Source organism: Mesoplodon bidens, assembly GCF_964165515.1.
Source record: "Mesoplodon bidens genome assembly, chromosome: 10".
Lineage (NCBI taxonomy): Eukaryota > Metazoa > Chordata > Mammalia > Artiodactyla > Ziphiidae > Mesoplodon > Mesoplodon bidens.
Genome location: NC_138172.1, coordinates 51715857 through 51727567, shown reverse-complemented (window position 1 = coordinate 51727567; position 11711 = coordinate 51715857). Strand labels below are relative to the sequence as shown.

The following is an 11711-nucleotide window of genomic DNA, read 5'->3' as shown; positions in this document are numbered from 1 at the left end:
ATGTGCCAAGTAGAATACTTTCTATATTTAACAAGTTTTGGTAGAAAGACGTCAAGCTTTTGAGAAAAGGAGATCTCAGTTCAAAAGCTGGTTGTAATCCTTAGGGCCTGTGTGGCTTTGGGTAAACTCCCAAATCTCCAAACTTCAGTTGCCAATATAAGCACCTTTGTGGGATCATTTTAAGGATTAGAAAATAACATATACCTACTGCCCTACACAGTATCAGGTACATATTAAATGTTCAATAAATTAGTTATTTTTATTCACAGCAAAAGTGAGTATGTTATGATGGAACGGGAATACTGTTGAATGTACAAATGACAATGCTAAGTGAACTGTTAAGACACCCAGTACAGATTTAATGGAGAAAAATCAACCTCCATTTTACTAAAGAGTTAATCAAATAGAGTACTTGGGACACTTGAATGATATTTTCATTCTCCCAATATAATTCCTGTCAAAGAAAAGACCAAAGTATGTTTAAACTGTCAAAAAATACATTATAGACTTACTTTCTTGCCTCCACTCTGGCCTCAGCATCAGCATCATGAATTCCCTTCTTAATAGTTTCAACCAAGACAGCTGCATGTCTATAAAATAAAACACCTTTAGGTTCATGTGTAAAACTATGTATTTCACCATAAATGATACTGCCTATACATTATGCATCAATCACAAAGGGGCAAGGGAGATAAAAAGATAATTAGTACACAATAATAAATCTAAGAGTGCAAGATTTCCTAATAGTCCATCCCATACATTTCATTCATGTATGGTTTGCTTCTGACGAGTCAAACACTATAAACCTGGACATAATTATTTTTAGATGGAGTCCAGACATATAGCACTCAAATCTCAAATTCTTTATGAATTAAAAAAAACCTTTTGTGTGGATCCTCACTAATCTACCAATGTATAAAATTATTTGCTAATAGTACGATCAGTTATAATCTAACCAAACTGAATAGCAGCTGCCACAAAAGAACTTAAAGAAAATGTGGAATTATGTCATGCCTGCAGTAAACAACAAATTCTATTTTTTAGAAATGGGTTATGAATAGATTTAATGATTTCCATGAGAATGGAAAATCAGCAACGTGTTCAACATAAATGCATGTATATCCCAAGCTTCAAACTTGAAATTAATGAGAAATACAGCCATGCAAATAGCCAGTAACCAACATTTTCCTCTTGTTAATCTCAGAGCTTCATTAGATGCTGCCCAGTCTATACTTGACCAATGACAACTGACAACTGGTGTGGAAAAACTTTCCAACAAATCTCTCTCACCTTTTTTTTAATGGCCGCGCAGCGAGGCTTGCAGGATCTTAGTTCCCTGACCAGGGATCGAACCCGGGCCCTGGCAGTGAAAGCGCCAAGTCCTAACCACTGGACCACCAGGAAATTCCTCTTTCACTTTTTTAATCTCTTTCCTCTGAAAGGAAGTGCCTTTCTTCTATCTTAAGTCATTCATTACTTGATTAACTGCACCTCAGGAAACCTATCTCACGTGACTAGAAATACATTTTAAAATATTTGCCCAATTTAACCTGGAATACCTTATATAACCCATTTACTAAGAGACCCTCACTCACCCCACAAAGAAGAAAATCATAGCTGTAATGAATAAGAGGAGCACCACAGCTTTAAGGCAAAATCAGTGCTCATAACTTTTAAAGCAAAATGAGAAATAATGCAAAACCAGTCACATCAATTTCTAAAGAACCGGTAACAATGGGGAGGGGAGGGTGGTGGGAGAGGAATAGTCAATGCATACCTTTCCAATGAATGAGTCTGCCACTCCTGTAACAACAAATCTAAAAATTCAAATGAACGCCTGAAAAATAAAAGTTAATTATAACTAAATGTCATAACATTATATTAAGTTATATTAATTTATAACTAAATGTTAATTAACACTTTCTTCTATAATATTCGACTTTGCCCCCTAAATTAAAGCATAAGACATGTTTTTAGATATCTTTACTGTCAAATAATTAATTAATTAAAAAAATAAATTTCTTTATTTATTTAGTTTTGGCTGCGTTGGGTCTTTATTGCTGGGCGCGGTCTTTCTCTAGTTGTGGCAAGCAGGGGCTACTCTTTGTTGCAGTGCACAGGCTTCTCATTGCGGTGTCTTCTCCTGTTGCGGAGCATGGGCTCTAGGCACGCAGGTTTCCAGAGTTGTGGCTCACGGGCTCAGTAGTTGTGGCTCACGGGTTCTAGAGTGCAGGCTCAGTAGTTGTGGTGCACGGGCTTAGTTGCTCCGTGGCGTGTGGGATCTTCCCAGACCAGGGCTCGAACCCGTGTCCCCTGCATTGGCAGGCAGATTCTTAACCACTGTGCCACCAGGGAAGTCCCACTTAACTTATTAAGGCTCCAACTATTCCTATGCTTAAGAGTTCAAAAAGACCTTAAGGGTTCCCCATAATTTTAACTTAAAATGTTTGTCAAATACACAATTTAACTTAATTTAAAAGATATTTACCAAACACCTACTGCATACTAGAAACTGAAGACATACAATGGTGACCAAGAAAGCTGGGATGGACCTTCCATTTCTACATTTGTTCCCTTAAATATATATATAAATGATTCTTAATCAAGTATTTGGTGTTTTCTCCTTAGCCTTCTGGTTCTTAACTTCTTCAACTGTCTCGTTCTTGAGCTTTTGTTCTTCCTTGGCATCTGACGACACAGCTCTGCCCTGTTTTTCTTCCTTTATTAACACTTTCCCTCCACCTACCCTTACACAGGTGCTGACCTCGTTGGTGCTGATCTCAGCCCACTTCCCTTTTATAGTCTTTTCTTGGACAGTACCACCTGTACCCTTAGCTCTATCAGCTGTACTTCTCACACCTAGTCCTTTATCTCCAGCACTGGTTCTTCAATTCAGCCATTAAGTCAGAGTGTCAACCAGTCACAGACATCTCTACACAGGCAGTGAGTGTCAACTCAAACACTACATACTGATACAAAACAACAAATTTAATTCTTACCCTCTCAATTCTACTCTTGGAGCCCATATGATACAGATTAGAAAAAAGAGAAACATGGAGGTTAAATTAATTTGCCCAAAGTGATAGAGCACGGCCTTAAAACCTGGCATTCTGACTCTACAGATCACAGTCTGAAGCACTTGACATCACCTTCTTCATCCATATCCAATTATCAAGACTCATTTCTATATATGAAGTCTCCTGAATTTATTGAATAAAACCTCCTTCAATCAATTATCATAAATACAGCTCTAGTTCGGACCCTGCCTCTCTTACATGAGCTGTAAGAAGTCCTACTTAATTAAACCAATGCTTCTCACTGTCCCTTTTTAATTGCTGTTCACAGCTGAAATAAAAACTAGGATGGATGACATTACCTCCTCACCAAAAACTGCTAATGGAACAATATCAAAATTTCTCTTCCTGACATTCAAAGCCCTCTATACTTTGACTTCAACCTATCCCCTTCTTCCCCTCAGTCAGCCTCTTTTCCTACTGAATCCTCCCATTTATCATGTGTTCTGGCCTCAGTGGCCTGTCCGATGGCTCTGCAGCACACAGCATAGCTTTCCATCGCTGCGTACATTATACCCCACTCTCTTCCCTTACAGGTATTGAATTGCTCCCCATTTTCAAGGTAATTTTCTGATGCATTTCCTGACTTCCTCTTCTCTGTCACATTCTTATTTCTCCAATTACCATTTTCTTCAGTGTAAGACAGAGATTGGTAAACCTTTTCTGTAAAGGGCCAGATAGTAAATATTTTAGGCAGTAAATATTTTAAACTTTGAGAACCACATAGTCTCTATTTTACATATTTTTCTTTCCCCCTTTTTAACTACCCTTCAAAAACGTAAAAAACAGTCTTAGCTTGTGGGCCATACAAAACTAGACTGCTGGACAGATTCGACCAGTGGGCTGTTGTTTGCCGACCCCTGACATAAGAGAGAGGTAATTAAACAACTGTCCTAAAACTCCGAATCACTTACAGGTAATAATGATGTCTTATTTTTCCTAACATTCAAAGTACTTAAATAAACATATTTATCAAACAAAAAAGGGGCAAGAGTTCTTTACAATTTTCTTAAATATCCAATGCACAAATCTTGTTTTTGCTGTCTTTATTATTCATGGAGATAGTGATATTAAAGATTGTAGAAACCATAAGGAGAGAGAGAGATACTGACAGACTGACGTGTTATGGCTGCATACTCTGTGCCAAACACTATGTTCAATTCTACCATTGTGTTTCTCATTTAACCCTCACAACTCCATGGGGTCTACATTATTAGCCCCACTAACATACGAAGACACTGAGGTTCAGGGCAGTTAAAATAACTGCCTGAGGTAGGACAATCAGTCACAATTGTAGGACTCTAGGTAAGGGCTGACTCTAGACTCCATACTCTCTGAAAACCAAACAACTAGTGGCCCAAATAAACCAAACCTTAATAGGATAAAACTGAGAAATGTGCATAGTCATAATAAGCACTTCGTTCCTTTTTCCCTTATATAACATAAAAATTATGTTACATTTTATGTTAAATTTATGTTAAATGATTTAAAAATTTTAATAAGGTTTCTAGAAGGCAAGAAATTGATGACAACTAATTTTTGCACCCAACTAAGAATTAAACATAATGCAATATTCAACATAAACCTATAGTAAGTTTTTTCAAAACTTACCTCCTTACAGGAACTGATTTTGATGTGCAATTGCTTGTTATTAAAGGTATAAGTCTGGGTACATGAGTATGCTGAAAAAGATATTTTAGAAGAGGTTGAAAAATACTGTGTACTTTAGATAATCTCTTCTTCTATTTGCCTTGCATTCAAGTATTTAGCTATATTAGAACAGAATAAAAATACCACAAAATCAGATTTTGAAAGAAATTAAGAGCAGTCAAAAAGTTTCCCCAAATTAAAGTAATAGTAATGATATAGTTTCAGAAGGACAGATGTGATTGTAATATTAAATAATAAAGACAAAATTGTATAACTACAGAGAACTGTTAGGACAGTGTACTTTGGGGGGGATGGAGCACTAAGAGGGACCAGGCATGTACTGGTCTTATTTTCTGACGTACTGCTACTGCTGGAGGACACACTAACTGCTATGTCATCAAAGCAGGTTATCAGAGTGAATCTACATAACTACTGTGAATGTACTTTGAAATGGTGATTTTTTTTGGGGGGCGGTACGCGGGCCTCTCACTGGTGTGGCCTCTCCCGTTGCGGAGCACAGGCTCTGGACGCGCAGGCTCAGCGGCCATGGCTCACGGGCCCAGCCGCTCCGCGGCACATGGGATCCTTCCAGACTGGGGCACGAACCCACGTCCCCTGCATCGGCAGGCGGACTCTCAACCACTGCGCCACCAGGGAAGCCCTGAAATGGTGATTTTAATTGAACTTTCATCCTGGCTGAACCACAGCTCTCTAGAATTCAGGTAAAGGTCAGTATATACAATCTTCTGGTTTCTATTAGTAATTCTTATGTTCTTCTTTAGTGAGGCAAACACTAAAAAGCTCATAACTGACATAAGAATAAAATAGCAACCTAAGCATATGTATTTGACGTTTTAAATCTCCTATTTTTCTTCTGAGCTAATGGTACGGGTTGGGTTCTCTAGGAGGCAGGCTCTGAGATGGAGTTTAGCATTCAGGATATTAAGAAGTGCTCTTGGGATCAACACCGGTGGAAGTGAGGAGAAGGAAGCAGGAGTGAGCAGCAGAAGAAATCAATCTGTGATATGGCCCAAGGACATCTCTGCCCAAAGCTGAAGCTCTGGGGAGCTCTGGAGCTAAAATAGTCCTTCAGAGTAGTCTCAAATTGGTCTAAGATAACCACAGCACTATACTTCCACATCAATCAGTTATTAGACATGGGCCATAACCAGGAAGGGGCAAGACCTTGGGAAAGGCAGCTCTCTGCAAGCTGAGGCAATCCTTGAAGAGGCTGGCAGCTGAAGACTGTCTGCCCACATTGCTTCCAGTCCTGGGGAAACAAGTCTTTCAGTGAAGGAGAACGTGAATGGCACATCAGTGTGTGTCACAACTAACTAAACCAAAATTAGAGGGAAAACTTTTTTCAGTTCCTACAGAGGGAAACCACCCACAGACCTGAAGTTGTTCAAATGAGGATAATGCAACACAGTGCTGACCTGCATATTATTTAACTGTTCCATTCAGCGTGGAAGGGCTCTGTGGACCCGGGTCCCTTAGAGCATCCAGAAGAACCCATCCCCAAACATTACTGTGGCGTTAAAGCCCAAGGAGACTCCCTAGCCACAACATACTACATAGGAGGTCTCACCTACCTTCTTCCTCCTCTCTCATAACCTCCTCAAAACCCTACTGCTGACTGATTAACCTACATCCAACACAGTGGCAGGGATGGGGCAAAAGACTAACCTAACTATTGCTACACCATATTCGGGGGAGCTATACCAAAGGAAAATAAAAAGTGACCCTCACAATTACAGATGACACATTCAACCAAACACCAAGTCAGAACCTGGGAAACAAAATATAGAAAACAGGAAATAATGTAAAACAACAACAACAAAACATCCGATTTGTATTTTCAGTGAGATCATAAGATAGTGAGTAGAATTTAAAGGAATTTTTCCTGAGAACATATACAGCTGTAAGACAGAAAACAAAAAAATATTTAGGAAATGATAAATGACAAACAGAAGCAATAAATAAATGATCCATGAAAACTAACATAAATTTAAGGAAACTTCATTTTAGTCAGAAATCTGGCTCCACTGTGTAAAGAAAGCACTAATGAAAGATGATCTACTCCAAGGCCTGCCGTGAGGTAACTCCTGACACAGAGGCTCTTCTATAAAGCTTCCTAAGGTGGTGTTTTGTTTTAAATTAAAAAATCAAATGAGATCTAACTTATTATAGAAACAATAAAAAGTGAAGAAAACAATTGAGTGAAAAGGAGATAATTCTGAGGGAAAAGAAATGTGAACCTAAAGTCCAATTTTTGAGTTCTTATATAAGGGCAAAGAAAAGCCATTTTGAAATATGCAAAGATAAATATATATGAAAATTGAGAACACACTAAAATCAAACAAAAATTTTAAATGGGAAGCGTTTCCTAATAAAGATTGGGCAGGAATAAAGGCAGAAAAAAAAAACGCAATTAATTTCAATTGCTGAGAATGAAAATGTCTTTGGCTCAATTTAATTTAATGGTTAAGGGAAAAAAATGACATGAATAAGATAAAATATATACTTTTTAAAAGGCTGGGGAAGTAAAACAGAAGTTTTATTCCTGACACTGACAATGAGTAAGAAACTTCTAAGAAAATAATGAAACAGGTAAGGAGCAAATACAATGAACATAAAACAGAAAAGATAGGAAAGAAAAAATACTATTTCAAGATTGTAGTAGTCAAAAACTTTCACCATACATAAAGTACATGAAGCAAGAATTGTTAGGAAAATAAAGTTGATAAAAATTAGAATCAGAATTTGCCAGATAAAGCAGCTTTTTAAAAAAATGAGACCATGAAGAATTTGAATAATAAACAAACTAGATTTAGTAATGAATAAAGTACCCTATAAATGAATTCCATATTTTTCAAATACTAAAAGACTATCTAAATTTATGATGTATTAGGATACTAACAAAATTCAGGTTATTCAATGAAGAAGAAATTGTACAACCAAATCGTATGATCAGAATATCATGAGATTACAAAATGATAAGAACAACAAAAGAACCATCTGAAAATGCAAACAATATCCTTATGTAATACAAAGAGAAAGTTGAAATGGAAATTACAAATGATTGAGAATTATAAAATAAAGAGAATGTGATAAATCTAAATCACTGGATGCTGCTAATGCCAAACTCAGAAGAAAACATTACAATAAGAAAGCATTATAATATTAAACAACAAAAACTATGACAAATTATCTAAGGATATACCACAAAAATCTAGGGGAAAAAAAAGAGGTAAGCCACAGCAAGTCAAAGAAAGGAATTAAGAAACATAAATGTAGAAACTAAAGAACCAGACAAAATTAAAGAACCCCAATGGTACAAATAAAACAAACTTGAAGCTTATAAAAAAATCCATAACAATACCTCCAGTAAGTGTTTTTTTTTTTTTAAGAACATATAATAATATAATAAGAAAAAATGGCAATATAACCACAGTGGAAGAAACTTTTTTAAAAAATTAACAGTATACAACCTCATGCCAAAGAGTCTTAAAATCTATATGAAATAGATATTCTGAGAAGACACAAATAACCAAGAATACTTCAAAAAGAGATGCAAGAACGCTCAGTCTAAACCACTAGAAATGTTATTGGATAACTTCGAGTCAGCAAACCCTAATAACAAAATATGTTAAACAACAGAAAAATTATAGAAAATTCTACAAAAGACTCATATTAAGTAAATACCAAAATCTTAATTAGCCAACTGCATCTAGCAGCATCATAAGGTACAACGGCCAAGCAGAATTTAGCTCATGAATGTACAATGGATAAATGAAAAGAGATAACCATTTCTAAAGATATTAAAGGGATATTTGACAAGATTCCACATCTATTGCTGACCAAAATTTAGCAAAATAGAAATAGGAGGAAATTCTCATAACCTAATGTAAAGTATCGAGAAAGTTATCCCAGACATCATATTTAAAGTACTCCCATTAAACTCAGGGATAAAACAAAGATTTCAATAATTTCCACTATTTTTGAACACTGTTTGAAGGTGCCAGATTTAGTGAAGCTTACAAAAATATTAAAACAGAAAGAAACGAACATTTCTGTAGATAGATTCATAGATTTCTTCATAGGCACTGGATTTAATTGCTGAAAAAAACCTTCTGGTACAGCAGTATTAGAAAAAACCATTACTTAACAGGAGAGGACAAACTGATCACAGAAACTGAAAAGGCATTTAAAAAACAGACCCATATATTTATGGAAATTTACTACATGAAAACAGTGATATTTTAAGAAAAGACTGAACTGTAATTCACTACATGCCACTGGGTCAAATGGCTTTGTATTTGGGGGAAAATGAAGTTAGATACCTGTATTTCACACAGAAATAAAACTGAGTTAGATCTAAACCTAAGACACAAAATCATGAAAGTTGTAAACAATTGAATATTTTATAATTGAGAAATGAGGAAGGTTGTTTTAACTATAACAAAACCCACAAAAGGAGCATTGTCTCAAAGCCAAAAAATTTCAAATTTCTATATATAACAAACGATAACTTAAACAATATTTGAAGAACTGACAAACTGGTAGAAAATATTTGCAACATAGAATTAACTAACAGTCATCCTTCTGTGTCCACAGGGGTGGTTCCAAGACCCTGGGAGGATCCCAAAATCTGTGGATGCTCAAGTCCCATCTTATATAAAAATGGTGCAGTATTTGTATGAAACTTACACATATCCTCCTGTATACTTTAAGTCAACTCTAGATTACTTATTATAGTTAATACAATGTAAATGATAAGTAAATAGTTGTAATTACTGTAAATGTTCTATAAATAAATGCCAGCAGGAGGCAAATTCAAGTTTTGCTTTTTGGAACTCTCTGGGATTTTTTTCCCCCCAAATATTTTTAATCTGAGGTTGGTTGAATCCACAGATGCAGAACCCATGGATAAGGAGGGCTGACTGTTCTTATAACATATAAAAAAGGCCTTAGAAATAAGTGAGGAAAAAAATGCACAAAGTATAAACTGGCAATCCAAAGAAAAACTATTAAAGGGAAAAAAAACCCTAATGTCTCTAATAATCCAAGAAATGCAAAGTAGAATATGAAATAATATTTCAATTATTAAATTTTTAAAATCTTCAAGACACTAATAATGCACAATGTTGGTAAAGGGTGGAGAGAAAGAACTTCATAAACCTCAGGGAGAAGGGAAGCTGCCCAAGTACGTGAAGTTTAAAAAGCAAGTGTAAAAAAAACATTATTTTTACATATATGTAAAATATAAATGCTACATTTACATTTTGTAGTAAATACAGTTTGTATAAGCAAGAACAGAAGTTTGGAAAAGTACATACTGAGTGGCTAGAGTGGTTAGTTGCAGAAGAGCAGAATTCAAGTGTGGAAGATTTATTTTTTTTAACTCTGTTCTTTTGGGCACCTTCAAGATGTGGATGATGAGAAATATTAAGAATTTGTCTGTCATCTTTTACCACTGCCTGTAACTTTTTTACTGTTTTACATTTGCCTGCTACCACCTATAACGTGGTTATACACACACACACACTCACACACATACATGCATATTATGTCTATTATATTCTGTATGCAAGCATGTTTACTTTGTAATCCTCTGTACTATTTAAATGTTCAATAATAACTGTGTATTACTTTTATTATCAGAAAAATAATTCAAAAGTAATTTTCATTTGGGGTTTAAAAAAATACCAATGATTTATTTAAGTACACTGAGAGAGAGACATACAGACAGAGAGGTGGACAAACACACAAAGAGAAAGAAAAAAGAAAAGAGAAGAAAAGAAAAGAAAGGAAAAGAAAAGAACCTACCCGAATTATGAATCTGATTGCTGCACATCCAGAAGTTGCCATGACTTTTGCACTATTGGGGACGAGATTAAAAAGTGTAGGTACAATGGCTTCAGCGCCATGATCAAACTTGTTTCCCAAAACTGTTGAAAGATGGCTATAAAGGAAGACAGAAAAATGTTTTTAAAAAAAATAGTTTAACATTAAATATAGGTAGGACCATACAATTTTAAAATATTCTTTTACTGAATTAACAAAATTTTTATTTTAACCAGTTCCAATGGCAGAAAAACAAAAGAGAGAAAGGCAAGTGCAGATATTACCTATTTCCTTCTTTTCCCCGTCCTTTTACTGCCTAGTGCAAAGTTGAAATTTGGCATTTTAACCATCTCTTTGCAATGGAGAAGTCATCTGATCTCAGAATTTAACCATTAACATGACAGGTAAAACACTCAGCTCTGATTGTCCTGAACTTTAGTCTTTAACCATTGGATATTTCCGTTCCGATGCCCCAATATCAATCTTAAATTCAACTTATTTTACAAATAAGTAAAATCTTTCCCAAATCAGTACTCCTCTATTTCTTTCTTTAAAAAAAAATTTTATTGGGCTTCCCTGGTGGCGCAGTGGTTGAGAGTCCGCCTGCCGATGCAGGGGACACGGGTTCGTGCCCCGGTCTGGGAAGATCCCACATGCCGCGGAGCGGCTGGGCCCGTGAGCCATGGCCGTTGAGCCTGCGCGTCCGGAGCCTGTGCTCCGCAACGGGGAGAGGCCACAACAGTGAGAGGCCCGCGTACCGCAAATAAATAAATAAATAAATAAATTTATTTTTGGCTGTGTTGGGTCTTCATTGCTGCATGCGGGCTTTCTCTAGTTGTGGTGAGCGGGGGCTACTCTTCATTGCATGTGTGGGCTTCTCATAGTGGTGGCTTCTTTTGTTGTGGAGCATGGGCTCTAGGCGCATGGGCTTCAGCAGTTGTGGTGTGCAGGCTCAGTAGTTGTGGCTCACGGGCTCTAGAGCACAGGCTCAGTAGTTGTGGTGCATGGGCTTAGTTGCTCTGTGGCATGTGGGATCTACCCGGACCAGTGATCAAACCCATGTCCTCTGCATTCGCAGGCGGATTTTTTTTTTTTTTTTTTTCTTTTTCTTTTTTTTTTGTGGTATGCGGGCCTCTCACT

At 36.4% G+C, this 11711-nt stretch overlaps 1 protein-coding gene across 4 annotated transcripts in view; it reads right to left on the bottom strand.

Moving 5' to 3' along the window:
- The window catches only part of CLASP2 (cytoplasmic linker associated protein 2), a 179034-nt gene that overhangs the window by 88862 nt on the left and 78461 nt on the right, over window positions 1-11711 (bottom strand). For all 4 annotated transcript variants that reach the window (XM_081247297.1, XM_081247299.1, XM_081247298.1 and 1 more), the window contains exons 12-15: window positions 10554-10689; window positions 4686-4756; window positions 1778-1837; window positions 513-590 (exon numbers count right to left, since the gene is read on the bottom strand). In XM_081247297.1, coding sequence (XP_081103423.1) covers window positions 513-590; window positions 1778-1837; window positions 4686-4756; window positions 10554-10689 — 345 coding nt within the window. The remainder of the gene's footprint in view (window positions 1-512; window positions 591-1777; window positions 1838-4685; window positions 4757-10553; window positions 10690-11711) is intronic.